This window comes from Poecilia reticulata, chromosome 18, assembly GCF_904066995.2.
Source record: "Poecilia reticulata chromosome 18, P_reticulata-male-v2, whole genome shotgun sequence".
NCBI lineage: Eukaryota > Metazoa > Chordata > Actinopteri > Cyprinodontiformes > Poeciliidae > Poecilia > Poecilia reticulata.
Window position 1 is genome coordinate 13,986,378 of NC_088847.1, and position 16,302 is coordinate 14,002,679.

The following is a 16,302-nucleotide window of genomic DNA, read 5'->3' on the forward strand; positions in this document are numbered from 1 at the left end:
TCTTGTGAGTTGTCAAAATGTCAAGAAATCTTGTCTTGGCATCTTCTTACAGTTTAACAGCCATGGAGGATAAAGTCAAAGTGAACTGATGAAAAGGCTTCAAGAAAGCAGCATTGTGTTTTGTGTAGCATCAAATAATTCAGAAACAGACTCCAGAGGTGCTAAAATAATAAACCGAGGCTGGTCTTACGGGTGATTTGCGGTGGAGGTGGAGGTCCTGCAGACCCATAAATATCTTGGTGTGTCTTGCTAATTGTGTGTTGCTTCCTAAGTGGACAGTTTGATTTCACAGAAGTTTGATTTAACTGGAGTTATATTGTGCTGTCTACATGTTCCCTTTATTTTTTTGAGCAGTGTTTTTATATATATTGATTAAATTATATTTAAATGATATTTAAGCACACAACTTATCTTGAAGGTTCTATTTATGTTGCCCTCCCGAGTGTTTAGGGCCACATAGATGGCAACAGTGGGCTGGATTTGGCTCACGAGCCTCGAGTTTGGCACCTGTGGTCTAGGTGATCCTAAAGGCTGTTTACTTAATGGAGTATGGAGACTATATTTTACTGGAAAAAAAAAAATTTTCCCAGGTGGAAACCTAAATTGAAATGAAATGTGGGAAAAATAAAATATAGACTCTGCTACCAGACAACAGTTTCTGATCAATTGTTAAAATGCATTTATTATATAATTATGAAAAATAAAGGTTATTTAAGACAGAAATTGTAGACTGGTTCATTTTATTCAACAAAAGCACAAAAGCATGTCTAACACTACATTCACACATAAATTCATCCACATAAAAAAGCAAACGTGCTAAATAATGGCACAATGAGAACAAAAACAGTAAAAAAAAATACAAAACAAAACAGTAGTTGGAGGTTTTTAGTCTCTGGTAAATCCTGTTTGAAAACCTTCATGTTTCTGCTTTGATGGGCTGAGTCCTGCTCCCGTCGTAAAGCAGCTGGTTCTGGCAGCGCCTGGCGCCGCAGCGGGTCTCTGTGAAGCCACGTGTTGCTGACGAAGTCCGGCTTCAGCCAGTCGGACATCTGCGAATCTCTTCAGACCCGTCTCTCTGCGCTAACCTGAGGCCGGTCCCTCTCTCCGGTGCCGAGCCTGTCCTCCCGGGTCACCCGCAGAAGGTATCTGCTGGCGTGCTCCAGGTTCCACTGGTGTTTGGTCAGGATCTTCACACACATGTCTGCGGAGCAGAGGCTGAGCGAGTAGAGCTGCTCGACCTGAGGAGACAGAAACAAAACTTAAACGTTCAGCTTCACGGTTTCATTTGGATTTCACGAGTGGGGTTCTTGAGCGTCTGCATTAGCATTCAGTGGGCCATTTTGACAGTCGCCCAGGGCGGCATTAGAAGGGCATCAAGTGTGCCTTTTGCTCACTAAGCATGGTTTCATACTTTTATATTCAGAACAAAAGCAATTTTGATTTATAAATACAATGCGACACAGAGGTCCATTTCTTCAAAGTGAGAAAGACGAGAACACGCCACTCAAGTCAGGCTTGCGGATTTTCATGAACCAGAAACGAGGAAATATCTACACACCTGAGCTTTCCCACATCGAGACAAAGCAGCGAATACAGTGTAAAACAACTAAAACTCAGACGTGAAAGACGTGAAAGACGTGCATTGTGACGTTTATCCCGTCACAATGCACGTTGAGGAGGAAGAGAAATATATAGACGTGTTACACGAAGGTGGATAGAGCTGCTAAAAAATGCACTCAGGTAAAAGGAGCGCTGGTTCAAAGTAGAAATGTAAAGGATGGTGCTGTAAAACATCCGAAGTTCAGTTTGAAACCGTATCTAACTCCCAGCAACAATTAAAGACCATAGATATGTCAACTGGTTGTTTGGGAGTAACTAGCTTAGCAAATAGAAATGTGATGCTAAATGCTAATCTTTCTTTTAACTGGAACCGTGCGCACAAACAACAAGCACCTCATGCCCACTGTTATTTCTGCTGGAGGATCAGTGAGGCAGTCGCATCAAAGGCCAACCTCATTAAAATAAAAGGTATTATAAACTTTTAAATACCAGGATGATTTTTTAATAATAATATATTTTTTAAAAATCTGGTGGCCTCTGCAAGAAAACATCTTAACACAGGATTCATTTCCCCCTGACAAAACTTACTCAAATTAGTAATAGTTTGAGATTAAGCTGATAATAATGTACAGAAACAGTATTAGTTTTATGCTAAGGCCTGTTGTACATGTTTGCCAGCATATTTGTACTCGACTGCATTCTTTGTCAGTTTCTCGTCTCACCTTGAGCTGCTGCTGAGCCCGGACTGGATTCCAGTCGTTACACTGAAGCGCACTTTGCACCTCTTCAGTGGTCACGCCGTGCACCGCCTCCATCACCTGGGCAGAGCCGCAAACAGCTTTAACATCCAAGCACTGAGGTTTAACTCACAAGAAGAAAAAAAAAACACTGTAACCAATCAGAAAGTTCTCTCTTACCTGTGCAACAAGACTCTCCTTTGTGTTTTGCGTATAAGACGATTTCTCTCTGTCCCTCGGTCTCTCCTTTTGGTCGTCATCCAGCTGCGGCGTTGAACGCGCCATCTGGGACATTTTAACCAGGTTGCCCTGCTGAGGAGGGAACTGAACCGGGGGTTGTGTCTGCTGCGGCGGCGGGGACAGGACCATTTGTGAAGACCAGGGTGAGGGCGCCGGCGCCTGAGCCAGGAGCTTCCTCTGGTTCCTCGGGTTCACGCGAGCCAGGTTGGGCAGCGGTGGCCGGGGAGGGGCAGGGAGGTTGGCCTCACTGAAGCGCCGCAGATCCTTCTGGACCATCACGCTCTGGGCGATCATGGCGGGGGCCATGAGCCGGCCCTGTTGATCCACTCTGAGAGGCCCTGTGGTCTGAGGCTTGGGGCGGCGGCCACTTAGGACCGACTCCAGGCTCTGAGACATACCTGAGAGTACAGAGACATGAATATTTAACAGAAACGTTTTAGATAGATAGTTTAACGTAAGTAAAGAGTGGCAGATTTTTCACAGAAGCAGCATTAAATATGGTAAATAGTCTGAATTTGAAAAGTCGTACAGCACTTTCCACTGGGCTCACATTTGCCCCGACATTTAAATGAAAACGTAGCTCAGCTTTACTGCAGAAAAGCATAACTTAACTCTAATCTAAAGTCTGATGGCAAAAAAAGTTACTGAATTAAACCAACAGGGGGCAGAGTGGCTTGATGAATACTCTCCAAGAATATAGTTTCCTTTAAAACCAGCAGATATGGAACATATAAGAGTTTTAACATTAAAAAAGTGTTTTACCAAAAACACCATGTTTTAAATAAACCCCTCATTTAAAAGAATTAATATATTTAAAGTTTAAATACATAAAGAATTGATTGTTTTTTCTCTAATGCAGCAGCGATTCCCAGCTCAGTTTATTTGTAGCTCTTACCTGCCATTTTCTGCAGGTTGGTTGCCTCCCGCTCCCTGCCAGTTCCCATCCTCCAGCCGCTTTTGCTGCAGGCATGAGAACAATAAACATGCTAAACTGATAGTCAACGGCCTCCTCCGTTTTTATCAACCCTCCTGATAGAGAAGTGTAAAAACCTCAAAATAAATTCATATTTGCCTGAATTTTCATAAAATCACAGAGGAAAATATAGAAAATCCAACCAATGAGGGGGAAATAAATAGTATGTTGGAAGAAAAACGCATTTTTGCTTTTTCATCCAATGAAACCCAAATATAAATCGCAGAAACAGCCGGGTTTCTATTAAAAAATCTACAGGAATTTCAAAGAGTTCATGGCAGCATTGTTCGCAGACTCAGACGTCTTCAGAAAATTTTTACATAAGTAAAAATAATGAGTAGTCATCCAAAAAAATTTAATTTGGCCAAAAGGTCAGCTAAGTGTTAGATAACTGGCCGTTAATTATATATGAAGTCCTAAAATGATGTAAATGATGAAAAATAAAAATAAAAATGATGTGAAAATTTTTGTATTTTAAAAAATATATACAAATAAGTAAACAAATTTCACAAAAACATACTGAGACCAATGAAACATTTTCTGAGGAACAAACTTTTCAATTCAGTGCCATAAGCAATTAACTTCACAAATACCACAAATAAAGTCTTGAAATATTTCAGTCTCTGTAAAGAATCAATAAAAAGGACAGATTTCACTTTTTGAAATGATTCACAAACAAATACAGATTTCCCCAGAAACAGCTGCAGTATGCATGTGACTGAAGTCTTCTCTTGAATGTAAACAAAAATAAGTCATTATTGTACGAGTCAAATGACGTTTTAGATACAACTTGGTCCAACTACTGAGTCACTTTACAGCCGGGGAAGTTCCCCTTTGTCTGTCAGCCACGCTGATCGCAGTCGACGATTGGCTCGACATGCAGCATGGCTCTAGATCAGTGGTTCTTAACCTGGGTTCGATCGAACCCCAGGGGTTCGGTGAGTCGGTCTCAGGGGTTCGGCGGAGCCTCTGCCGCAGAGGTAAAGACACACTTGTGTAAAGTCGTGATGACGCCCCGCTTTGCCATCACTTGCTCCAGAGGATCACGTTATATTGCTTAGCCAATCAGAGCTGCGGAGGAGCACTGATTGAAGGAGTTCCACTCTCAGCATGGATTTGAACTTGTGTCTTTAATTACTTCAGCAAAACTCACAGTTTTTACCAAATTCTGTAGCTTTCGGTGAACTTCTGAATCTGCTCCTTAGTCGCATCTTTTCGGGGTTGCTACTGCCTCTAGTGGCGTGAGGGTGGTAACACAACTAATATAATTACATTACTAAATCAGAATACCGCAAAGTCTTTATTATTTATTATTAATTTTTCATTCTCTTAAGAATGGAGAGCTAATAAAATAATCTAAACAAGACCTTAAAGTGGTTCCAGTTTCTCTCGATGGCCAACCTGTTGAAACTGTGGCAAATTTTAAATACCTTGGTTCATTCCTGGACTGTCAGCTCAACTTTGCTGAAAACACTGACTATATTTTGAAGAACTGTTCTCAGAGACTCTACCTTTTAAGAAAACTTAGTGATCATGGGGTGACCCAACTAGACTGTAGTTGGGTCACCCCTATGTCTTGAATTTGGGGGGGAAAAAATCATATTTTATTTATCACTACAGAAGGGTTCAGTGAATGCGCATATGAAACTGGTGGGTTCGGTACCTCAAAAAAGGTTAAGAACCACTGCTCTAGATACTGTCAGCTCAGCTGTGCTGGAATATGAGGACGGCTACGAGGAAACAAACTGTTACATTTCTCTCTAACTAGCGATTATGAGGAAGGACTTCACAGAAACAACAACTGAACTAAATATATCCAGTCTGAGACGGAAAAATGAGTGAATTACTGACTCTTCCGGCCCCTCAGGTGAGCCCCAGCTGCGGTCAGGGTGGATGTCTCCGTGCCCCATGTGCTGCAGGCTGCCCTTCACCGGGTTGGAGATGATGGAGCCGCCAGAAGGCGGACTGGGCCCCACAGTGATGGTGGGCATCATCAGGCTGGCGGGAAACAGGCCGATGACGAGCGTCCTCTGATTCTGGCCACGCCATTCGCTCATTTCCAGTCTGCAAACACAGAGAAGAGGAGGAAATCTGCTTAAAAAGACAAAAAAAGTGAACCTCGGTGATCAGCAGAGGAAAATAATGCGAGGGAACTTGCAGTGTCTGTTTCATATTTTTAGGTTCTTTCATTAAAAGTGACACAATGTATCTTCATCTTAAATGTCTCAATCAGACAGGAGTGTAATTCAAACTGTGTGTCTACTTACAAACTTTCTATAAATACTTTAAAAATATATTGCAACTAATTTAATGTAATTCAGCAAGCAGAAAGTCTTAAATTCGCCAAAAAGCCAATTTAGACCTTTAAAAAAAAACTAACAAAATTCAAAATTATTGAGTATGTCTGGATAAGAATGGCAAAAAGGAATGCGGGCTTTAATATACTGTTGTCTAAAAATGTACATTTATGAAAAATGAGAGGCTTTTATAGTGGTTTCTACTCAGACATTGACCTTCATTGACTTACGTGCATCAAACCGGAGCTCTGATGCTTTAACCGGGTTTAGTTTCAGAGGTTTCCAGAGAGAATCAGGCCAAATTAGATCCCTCCTTATTGTTTTCACAGTTATCTTAATTCGACAGCATCCAATGATTCATGAGTCCACTAGAGTCTCTCCTGCTTTTCAAACAGTTTCTTTTTTCGATCTATGTAATGTTTGTATATATAGTTTTTTAGGAAGTTTTTTGCAAAAGACAAAAGACCAATAAAAACAAATAAAGCGCAGACTACAGATTCACCACGGCATATAAAAGCTCTGCCGCAGGGAAGCTGCTCGACTCGTTCAACAAACAAAGCCGAATGCATTCGAGGAGTGTGAGATTACCGCTGGAATGCACTTCAGAGAGAAAGCGGAATCAAATCCCCCGTTTAAAACAACAAAGACTGACTGTGTCAAGGTTTTTTTTTCCTCTCTCTCTAATCCCACTCTTCCTCTCGTTCTCACTCACCCGTGGTCTATGACCGTCACAGTGTCGTTCGGAGCGAGAGAAAGTTTTCTGGGCTCTGAATATTCTCTCGTTGCTTGGAACTGTGCCGGCTTAGCCTGGAAGCGAAGACGCAAAAAAACATTACACGTGACGTTCGAGTGTAACCAAAGCAGCATTTCAAGATGCTGACTGGGTTATCTGGTGGAAAGAGATGAGATGTCATCGCTGAGGACCGACCTCTGCCAGCATTGCAATGAGATCGGCAAAGTTGGGCCTGTCGGCGGGGTTGACGGCCCAACACTTCCTCATGACGACGTACAGCTCCTGGGGACAGTCTGCCGGCTTCTCCAGTCGCTCACCTTCCTGCTCCACACGCAACAATATCTGGACCAAAAGAGAGGAGTTAGTCTGCTGTGATACCACAGCACTGAGTCAGAGAGGCGACAAGCGGCGCGCGAAGGGTGGAGGCGCATTCCAAACGTGTCGGCGAACACGTTGGCCGGCTCTACGAAAACATCAAAACAACACTTTGGATGGTGCTGCAAGCCCGTACCTGTCTGCCTGAGAGACCAAACCAAGGCTCGTCGCAGTAGGTGAACATTTCCCACATGGTGATACCAAACGTCCAGACGTCAGAGGCATGGGAAAAGGAGCCGATTCGGAGACTTTCGGGGGCACACCTAGAGAAAAGGGTTGTTGCTGTTGTCATTACACGCACAGTGGCTGATTTTAAACGTCCGTTTCTGTTATTTTAGCAGAGTGTGGCTTACAGCTAAATAACATCCTAATTGACTGCCTTACAGCAATTTACGTCCAAAGTCAGCACATTAAAAACTGTAGTATGTACATGTACTGTTTGTTCGCTAGATAATTTGGACTCCCATCAGCCCTTGCCGTAACCATGGCTACGCTTCCTGTACAGGACATGCACTCGGTGGCTCTCCAGGTTGCTGGCCTTGTTGAGTCTGAGGTCTCCCATAGATTCTCTGTGTTCTCCAGGTCAGTTTGCTGATTTTTTTTATTTTTATATAAGAGACATGCTGGTGCCTCTAACTATGTGAGCAGACACCCAGCCCTGCTGGAAAACAAAATTAGCATCTACAAAGTCAGCTAATATGTCAGTGACTGTGAGAGCGTCACGCTAAGTAGCTTGGAGTTTGTTAGGGGTCGAAGCAACGTTGGCGGCATCAACGAACTCACTCGCTGTTTGGTTACCTAGCAACAACTCGCTTACTCTTTGGTTACTTAGCAACAACCTGTTGCCTGTCTTGCGTGGCAGAAGTTTATGGTTTCACCATTGCGCCTCATAACTGCTTAATAAAAATAAAAATGAGTGGAGCAGCTCGAGAGGAAAATGTGAATAAAACAGGAAATGTCATGTCACTCGTTTGGCTGTATTTCAGGTGTTTAAAACAAAAAAAAAACAATGAATAATTATCGATATTGACTGATATGAATATTGCCCAGTCCTGCTTGTAATCATCTGCAATTGTGCAGGTTGCTTATATACTTTTCAAACAGCTGATTTTTCTTCCACTCAACTTTCCTTTGCTTTCATAAGCTTGATTTCGGCACTCTGGACGTCAAAAGTCAAAGCGTCCGGTCGACTAACCATGCAAACGGGATCCTTCTGTGTGCTCCCATGATGTAATGGTCCGCCTCCTGACTCAGGCCCCGCATCAGACCGAAGTCTCCGATCTTCACTGCCTCCCTGGAGGACAGCAGCACGTTTCTGGCAGCCAAGTCCCTGTGGATGAATCTCCGGGTCTCCAGGTAGTCCATACCTGCCGCAATCTGGGTGGCAAAGAGCCATAGGCGCAGCAGCGGGTACTCGAACTGCCGTGCCCGCAGGGTGTCGAATAATGAGCCCAGAACAGCCAGCTCTGTTACCTAAGCGGGGGAAAACCAAAAACAGGATGGTGTGCATCGCGGCGCTGGAAAACAGGTGGGAATTTTCCAAAATCTGAACTATCAGCTCACCATCTTGAGCGGCTGCGTGAGGACCACGCCGTAGAGCCGGATGATGTTGGGGTGGTCCAGGGACTGCATGGTGGTGACTTCCTGCAGGAAGTCTGTGAGTGTGTCGGCCTGTGTGGACCTGCTGCTCCTCAGGGATTTGACAGCCACAGGGAGCTGAGGATTCATAAAATACACACAGGTCACACGCAACATCACGCTACCCACTAACGTTCACACAATCAGATCTCCTCTTACCACTCTGCCTGTCGGTGTGTGCCACTCTCCCCTCTTCACCACCCCAAAGGACCCCGAGCCCAACTTCTCCCCCAGAATCAGCTCACTGTCCTGGATCAGACGAGGCGCAGTTCTCTCCTGTGGCTGAACTGGGCCGACTGGGCCGGACTGTTCCCCTCCGTCTCGACTGTTGAACATCTGTGTGAGTCAACGCGCTTGTATTTAGAAACTCCCCACCACAGTTCAAACATGAGCATCGCTTTGAAATAATAATAATAATAATGAAACAAAAGTTCAGCAAAGATTGCTAACAGACCCTGGGAATCCATCCCCGTGAGCGTGAAGCCGTCTTGTAGCGTTTCAGGGCTTCCCATAATCGCCTTTGTGCTGCAAAACAAAGCAGGTAAAGCTGTCAGTGTTGCTAGGTGTGTGGTTGCAGTTCATCTTTGACTCTTTTAGCTTGATCTCTGTATTTTTGGAAGAGGGACAACATGTTCTGGGGATCGCCGTACATCTGGGAGCAGGCCAACATGAAGCTGTAAGCTTTCAGCTTCATTCAGCTGTTTGTAGTGCTGAGGTTTCATCAGGACAGCCACACTGCCTGCTTGTTGTTAGGAATCTGGATTAATGTCAACATGAGAAAGTATTTGAAATAACTAACAAAAATTTGATATAAGCAAAAAAAGGAAACCATCTAAGTAGAAAAATATTACATTAAGTATGCAGGGTTTCCTTCAGTGTATTATAAGCCTGGCAGGCCACCAGGCTTTACTTGTTTCCCCACCAGGCTTAGCATTGTTAATTAAATTTTTTTTTTTATTATTGCCTTTTTTAAAGACTTTATAGCTCGTGTTCAGGCATTGATCTTCTAGTCTTCCAATAATGCATAACTATCAAGTGATATTTTTTAACACATAAACCCAGCGAGCGACTGGATGAATGACTGCTGAGCGCCCCGAGCACCGGGGTTAGTTAGCAAGTTTCCTGGGGGAAACCCTGGATATGTAACGCTTCACTGCTTTATAATACAATAGAAAAAAAACCTCATAAATATTGGCATACACACAAACAAGTGGGTGAATAACTCTTCGTCAAAAATAGGCTTATGCCCGTGTGAGATTCATCAAATTTAAAACAAGATACATAACATGATCCATGTATATTTATTTCAAAAACATGAGAAGCAATCGTTAACATTGTTGCAACAATAATTTAAGGTCATGAAAGGAGGTTTTGATGTTATTTCAGGGATCAAATCAGAGCCTTTACAAAAAAATCTCTATATTTCTTTGTTGAAGGTGTTCCCCCTCTTAGCCCTTGGCTACTGCTAATCTGGCTGGTTTCAAAACATTAACATTGCAAATGTTGCATATTTTTCATGCAACATGCTTTGCACTAAACAAGGGAACAGCATGTTGCAGCATTAAATAGAAACGTACAACTTTTTGAAGTTTTAAAGTGTTTCATGGACGATATGAACTCAGCTACGTCTGAAAATGGATCTTTTGCCACACACAATGCCACAGTAGTCATTAAATAAATACTGTCATGCGACAAACATATAGGAGGGTAATCAAAACGCACTTTAGTACAATGAGTATTTCAAACTCTCATTTCTACAGATTCTCGAGCAAAAGAAGACATTTTTAGTCGTACTTAAAGACCAAGAGTTTCCACCCGGCGTGAAAGCTGAAAGCCCCACCTGGCTTGCTGATTCCGATGTGCTCCAGGTCCGACTCCTTGACATAGTTGAAGTGCTCCACGCGGGTAATGTTGAGGCCGTCTCGGACGCGAACGTAGAACTTCTCCAGCTGGACCTCAGCCAGCAGCTGGTGCAGCCACTGAGTGTCCTGGTCCATCAGCATGTCCTGGCCCAGACAAGCCTGCAGGCAGGAAGGCAGATAAAAACACTCAAAAATTCACACTTCTGGTCATGCGGTTCCTTCCACTGAATCTTCTGCATCACGACCAAAAACAACCGATTAGAAAAACGCGTTTTGTGACAGCGATTCTCCTCGACAATCGACCCTGTTTGATTAAACTTCCCTCGAGGTCTCGCTTCGTGACGTTGCCGTGGAAACCTAACAAAAAGCTCTTGAGGTGGGGGGAGTATTTTTCAGCTTCAGTCTGAGTGCAAAGTCCAAACAGTTCGTCTGGAAGCATAAGAGTGTAGCAGTGCACCCTAATAAATCAGAACATTGATTAAACATGAATTTATTGAATTAATTCAAATGTTATTTTTCCTGTTAATTCTGATTATTCTGCCCAACAGCTGAAGAAAATGTGAAATTCTGTTACTTGGAAAGTTTTAATATTACATAAAAACAATCAAAGCTAATTTTTCTAAATGTTGGTTTAATGAAAAGTCTGTCCATGTGCCGTACGGTGTGTGTACAACCGATGGTAAAGGCTCCTTGTGCATGAATTACTGTATCAATGCGGTGCAGAATGGAGGCGGTTGTCATTGTTGGTTCTGGTGTTTCTCATCTTCCTCTTGACAATATCTGAGAGATTTATGGGGTTCAGGTCAGTTTTGTGGGCCATCAGTCCCAGATACGCCATGGTCATTAAACCAGATGTTGATATTTTTGGCAGTGATGGTCTTGATAGCCAACACAGCATCACAAATCCCCACTGACTGTGGAAACTGCACAAGACCCTCACACAACTATTTACTTTAATCCAAAAACGATGATGTTAAGCCACTCAGTAGCAGCCAAGCACCTTCGCCAAAGACGCTTCTGATGTTTCCTCTGGTTTGGGAGCAGAGAAAACCACGTCGCCCATGTTGTGATTGTTTCTGTCTGCGGAGTCTTTCAAAGCACCGACTCCAGCACCCTGCCAATATTACGTGCTTTGACACAGCGCTCTGTGGACAGCCAGCTTCTTTAGCAGCGACTTTCTGTGTTTTGCGCTCTTTGTGTAGGGCGTCACTGACTGCCTGGAGAACACTGAGGCCAGCAGCCGTCTCCATCACGCCGTAGGCTGTTATGTAACATTCCTTTATAATTATTGTAAGTTGTTGGTCTTATGTAACAGCCGATTTTTTTTTACGATGAACAAAAAATGTAGGTTATTCGTCATAGGTAGCATTAATGCAGGCTTGAAGTATGCATGTGTGTAATCAAGTTACACGAGCTTCACTTTTTGAATTCGGCGATAGAAGTAAATTACCTTTTCCAAATAAATTAAAGAAATGTATGCTGAACACGGAAACATTTTCTTCCCTTTTTGTAATATTTAAGTTCAGAGGCTTTTCTTCGTTTGAACCTACTAGGAGGCGGACATGTCGGCCTGTCTGTGGTTCAGAGTCACCAGTTTGACCGGATCCTGCATAGATTGCATCTATTTAACACTCTGAAGTAACACAGAGTGTCAAAAGGGCACAAAGACGGCAGCGTGACTTGGTATTAACCTTATGCTTCATTTCCAGTTTCTTCTTAGCCATTGTTACAGTAAATATCGATAAGCAGGAAGTTGAAGTGACGTTGTGCAAGCCTCCCAGTTTTGAAGTTACTGAATACTGACTTCTTATCTGCAGGTTTCAGTCAGTGAGCTTCAGCTTTAACTCTGTCAGCCTCACTGGGGGAAAAAAAAATAATTAATCTCTGCAGCAGGCAGGCAGACTGTCAAGGCTGCTCAAAATGAACAATTCAAGTACAGAAACCCACAAGCTGAGACTTGTGCTCAATTTTACGGGGACAACTCCCAAACTTAATCAGTCTGCAAATACTGAGGAAGGGAAATCATTTCCAGCGTTTAAATTCATATTAAAAACTTAATAAAAAAAAAGAAAAAAGATGCATCCTGCTGAACTGAGAGGTTTGTGATCATCACTCTTTTTGTGCACAGAGGGTTGAATGTTTAACCCGTTCAGCTACTGGACACCCTCACTACCTCATGGCATGTGTGACCATGAGCTTAGTTATTTACTTAATGACTCAAATGTGGCTTAAAAATAAAATCTACCTAAAGAACCTGTTAATGACACAGGTCTTACTATGTGATCTTGACCAATCAAGTGACGTATATCCAACTAAATCATTTGTTTATTTCGCTGATTCACGTGAAGATTAACCCACATAGAGAGGCTTGGCTCATGCATGGCATTATTTCATTCCATGATTTAGGCCATCGTTAGACAGCTAGCAATCTAATTCTCAGACCCGAGACAGTAAATAAGACACATAAATAAAAGAAAAATACAAATAAAGATGGATAAATACATATAAGAATGCACACGTTTCAAACAGCAGACACTGACATGGCATTTGATCAAATTTAAAGTGATAAAGAAAAGTTAACCTGCTACTCCAATGCACTTTACGAATTACTCTTTTAAAGTCGTATCTATTCCAATACCGCCATGGTTCATGCTAAAGTATGAATAGTTACATTATTAGGTTTCCTTACCGTTGAAAATAAATAATAATAATGAAAAATGTTCCTTCTCCTCCTCCACTCGACGACTCTGTCTTCAACCACACAAAAACAGAAACAGGTGAATCATGTCGGAATCGAAACCTCCAACAAGTTCCACTGAAGACTCTGAAAAAAAAAGTAAAAAAAATTTTTTTTAAAATCCCGATCCAAATCCTGGTCGAGCACTAAATGTCTTTAAAACATTTCACCCAGGCGAAAAGCTCCAGCATAGGCTGTTTCTACCGAGGAAGTATATCTATACAGTCCGTGGGTTTTATGGGTTTTCTGCGGAACTATAGGAGGCACAGAGCGTACTTGTGATCTACCTGCGTGTTTTCAGGGACTTGCTCCGCCCCTCCTCGGTCTCTCACCTGGCCACGCCCCTTCCGGAGTTTTCTCACCGGAGCTGACCGCAGGTTGAGTCGTCGTAACACCGAGTCAGCTGGACCGCCAAATGTAAACAAGCGATTTTAAACGAAACTGTTTTAATAAATGCAGCCAGTTCGACTTTTATTGTGCTGAATACTTTTATTTATTTACTATTAAATGTTCCTATTGGCTATTTAGCTGCTGTGTTAACAATAAGACTTTAGTTTATTTTTTATTTACCCTCTGGGATTTATCCCCTCTTAGAAGGCTGCAATTTTGTCAAGTTTGTGTTTCAATAAGTTAGCGCCTTACAAGGATAATTTAGTGTACTATTACACGTTTAATATCCAGCTATACGAAAACAACTGTACATCTCCTTCCAGTTATCGTTTTATCTGTTAAAACAGTACCATCTAACATTAGCTAGTTGACGTAATACGTAACCAGAAAACACAATTTTTTATAAAATTTTAATTAGGTTAATGGATACTCATTCAGCTACTAAGCTGCTTTTTGAACAAACTGTCTAAAATCGCATCTTAATTGACCTATTTGTCTTATTATTATGATTTATATTTTTTCTCTTTTTATTTTTCCGTCTGTTCAAAATAAATAAATAAATAACTAAAATAAGCAGCTATAGATCAAGCTTTAGTTAGTTACTTTTTTTGTTAGTTGTAATCAACTAATTTCAGTTAGTAACCATGTAAAAAGCCTTTGTTCATTAACACGTGACTAATAAAGGTTTTCTTGTGTAGTTAACCTTGGATATTGCATTAGTTAGAGAAAAAATAGATGGACTCATTTTAGTAGTCAGTAATCTTTAATTTACTGAACTGGTTTTTCTACTTTAGATTCTCTAGAAACTAGTTTGTGACACAACAAATAGTTCCGGCAAACTAAATCCTCTCTTAGCCATTGTAGGTTGATCCAATTTTGTCTTTTCCTTCACTTCACGCACAATAATGTTGTGCCAAGGACTTTTAGATTGCAGCTAACAATTTAAAAAAAAGTTCTAGCAAATGTTTGTTCCTTTTAGTCGATTTATAATGTGTTGCCTTGGGTAATTATTATCTTTTACAGTTTAAAGGAATATTCTCATATAACAACAAAACGTTTCTTCACTGTTCAGGCATTTGTAATGAAGCACGTGAAAATGACAATAGTGAAACCAGAGAAAGATCCTCAAAGCCAAACTCTGAACGCAACTCCACTTCACAGTGTTCAGTCTGTCATCTTCAGCACTTTAAAGAAAATGAGATCAGGTTAAAAAAAGATGATTGTGATCCAAAATCTCCTTCAAATGAGTTTCTTGGCCATAAGAATCCGAGCTTTTGTTATTTGCATCCGGTTTACAGACTATTATTGCAATGGGTTGGTTTTTGTGTTGCTTGTTTTATCTGTCATGTGACTTACTTTTACTATTACATCTAAATCTGACTCATTTTGGAAGTTTACTATTGTAATAGCTGCTTATTCTTTGTTTAATTAGACTGAGACAAAGAGAAAAATTTGCCATCAGCAATGAGTCCGAGAGTCGAAAGCAAATAGTTTTCAGCCTCCCTCTCTTTCTGCCATGTCTGTTGCCAAACAAGTTCAGCAGGATTTGATTTATGCACAGGCAGGAGCAACTTCCTGGTACAGTGTCTCTCCAACACAACTCCCTGCTCTTCGACAGAAGTCCCTAAAACACACAAACAACGTCAGTGGAGCTGCAGTCCAAACAAGAATGGCCTCAATGATCTGTTTTCACGTCTGTCATGCATTTTATGAACAACCAAATGAGCTGCAGAATCAATGACAAACAGACATGATCGTGTGAAATTATAAATATGTTAAAAATTAAACCTATTTAAAAAAAAAAAAAAAAAAACGGATAACAAAACATGCAAGCTTCAGAATTTGACATATGTTCAGAATAAAACCAGCTGTGGTGCATTTGAAAGTCCGTGTAGCTAAGAGGAGAGCGTGTAATCGTGTTTGAACTCTTTTATCCCGCAGAGTCAGCTCACCGTGAACGAAATGCCGAGTTTCATGAGTGACATGGTGAAACCAGCTCAGGAAATATTTCTCGAAGGTTACAGCTGTTCCAAAGAAAGAGACATGAAACCTCCCTGACTTTACCTAAAGCACACAGCCAAGAAAAATAAAGAGAAGAACAAAATCTGCCTCCAGGATGGGCTGTGGTCCCACTGGGAATATGACATTATCATGATCTGTAATCAGTAGTGAGAATACGGAAACAGTAATAAGATGAAGATACAGAGAAAGTGTTGATCAAGTTTTAAAGAGAAATCTATGCCTCTCAAGCAATAAAATGTATAATAGCAAAGGTTTAATCCTGTATTAAGACAGATCCACACAGGTGTCTCTATGGTGTTTTGCAACAGGATTCATGCACTTAGTACTCATTACTTTCAAGTACAGCTCAGTTTGCCTAAAAGGGAAGATAAATAGTGTATATAATTTGTAAATATGAAACATTTAATAAAAGATATAAGGAAAACATTATTTAAAATCAATTAAATAAATAAAAAATGGAGTTCATTATGTGTTCTAGATGAAGCACTATGACCAGAATTATGACATGACATTGTTTAAAATAATTGCTACCCTATTCAAACTGTGCTTAACCATTATTATATCTATTTTCATCAACCACACTTACACCTGATTTCTCTCAGATACGTGTTATCAGCATATCGCTTACGTAGAACCTGACTGCCAACAGGAAGTAGGCCATAAGCCGTCTCAAAGTAAAGCTTCAATCTGGAATGTAAAGGAATTCAAGAAGGAATGAGAAACAAACTCACTGACACC

General features: G+C 41.4%; 1 protein-coding gene across 1 annotated transcript; it reads right to left on the reverse strand.

Moving 5' to 3' along the window:
• Positions 1–723: 723 nt before the first annotated feature.
• On the reverse strand, positions 724–13,504 carry tnk1 (tyrosine kinase, non-receptor, 1). The gene is made up of 14 exons (XM_008435399.3): positions 13,105–13,504; positions 10,394–10,574; positions 9,008–9,078; positions 8,713–8,889; positions 8,479–8,631; positions 8,111–8,388; positions 7,052–7,178; positions 6,736–6,882; positions 6,520–6,614; positions 5,362–5,574; positions 3,433–3,497; positions 2,478–2,935; positions 2,283–2,378; positions 724–1,238 (listed from the first exon to the last, which is right to left on the reverse strand). The coding sequence occupies exons 2-14, from the start codon at positions 10,554–10,556 to the stop codon at positions 1,062–1,064; spliced, it is 2,220 nt and encodes a 739-aa protein (XP_008433621.2). The 5' UTR covers positions 10,557–10,574; positions 13,105–13,504; the 3' UTR covers positions 724–1,061.
• Between the last annotated feature and the right edge of the window lie 2,798 nt (positions 13,505–16,302).

Bases quoted from the DNA above. Each gene is read 5' to 3' on its own strand.
- tnk1 (XM_008435399.3), bottom strand. From the start codon at position 10,556: ATGCTGATGGACCAGGACACTCAGTGGCTGCACCAGCTGCTGGCTGAG. The intron at 9,079-10,393 runs GTGGGGCTTTCA...TTTGTTTTGCAG, and splicing joins CATCGGAATCAGCAAGCCAG to CACAAAGGCGATTATGGGAA. The intron at 1,239-2,282 runs GTGAGACGAGAA...CTGTCTCCTCAG, and splicing joins GGGCTCAGCAGCAGCTCAAG to GTCGAGCAGCTCTACTCGCT.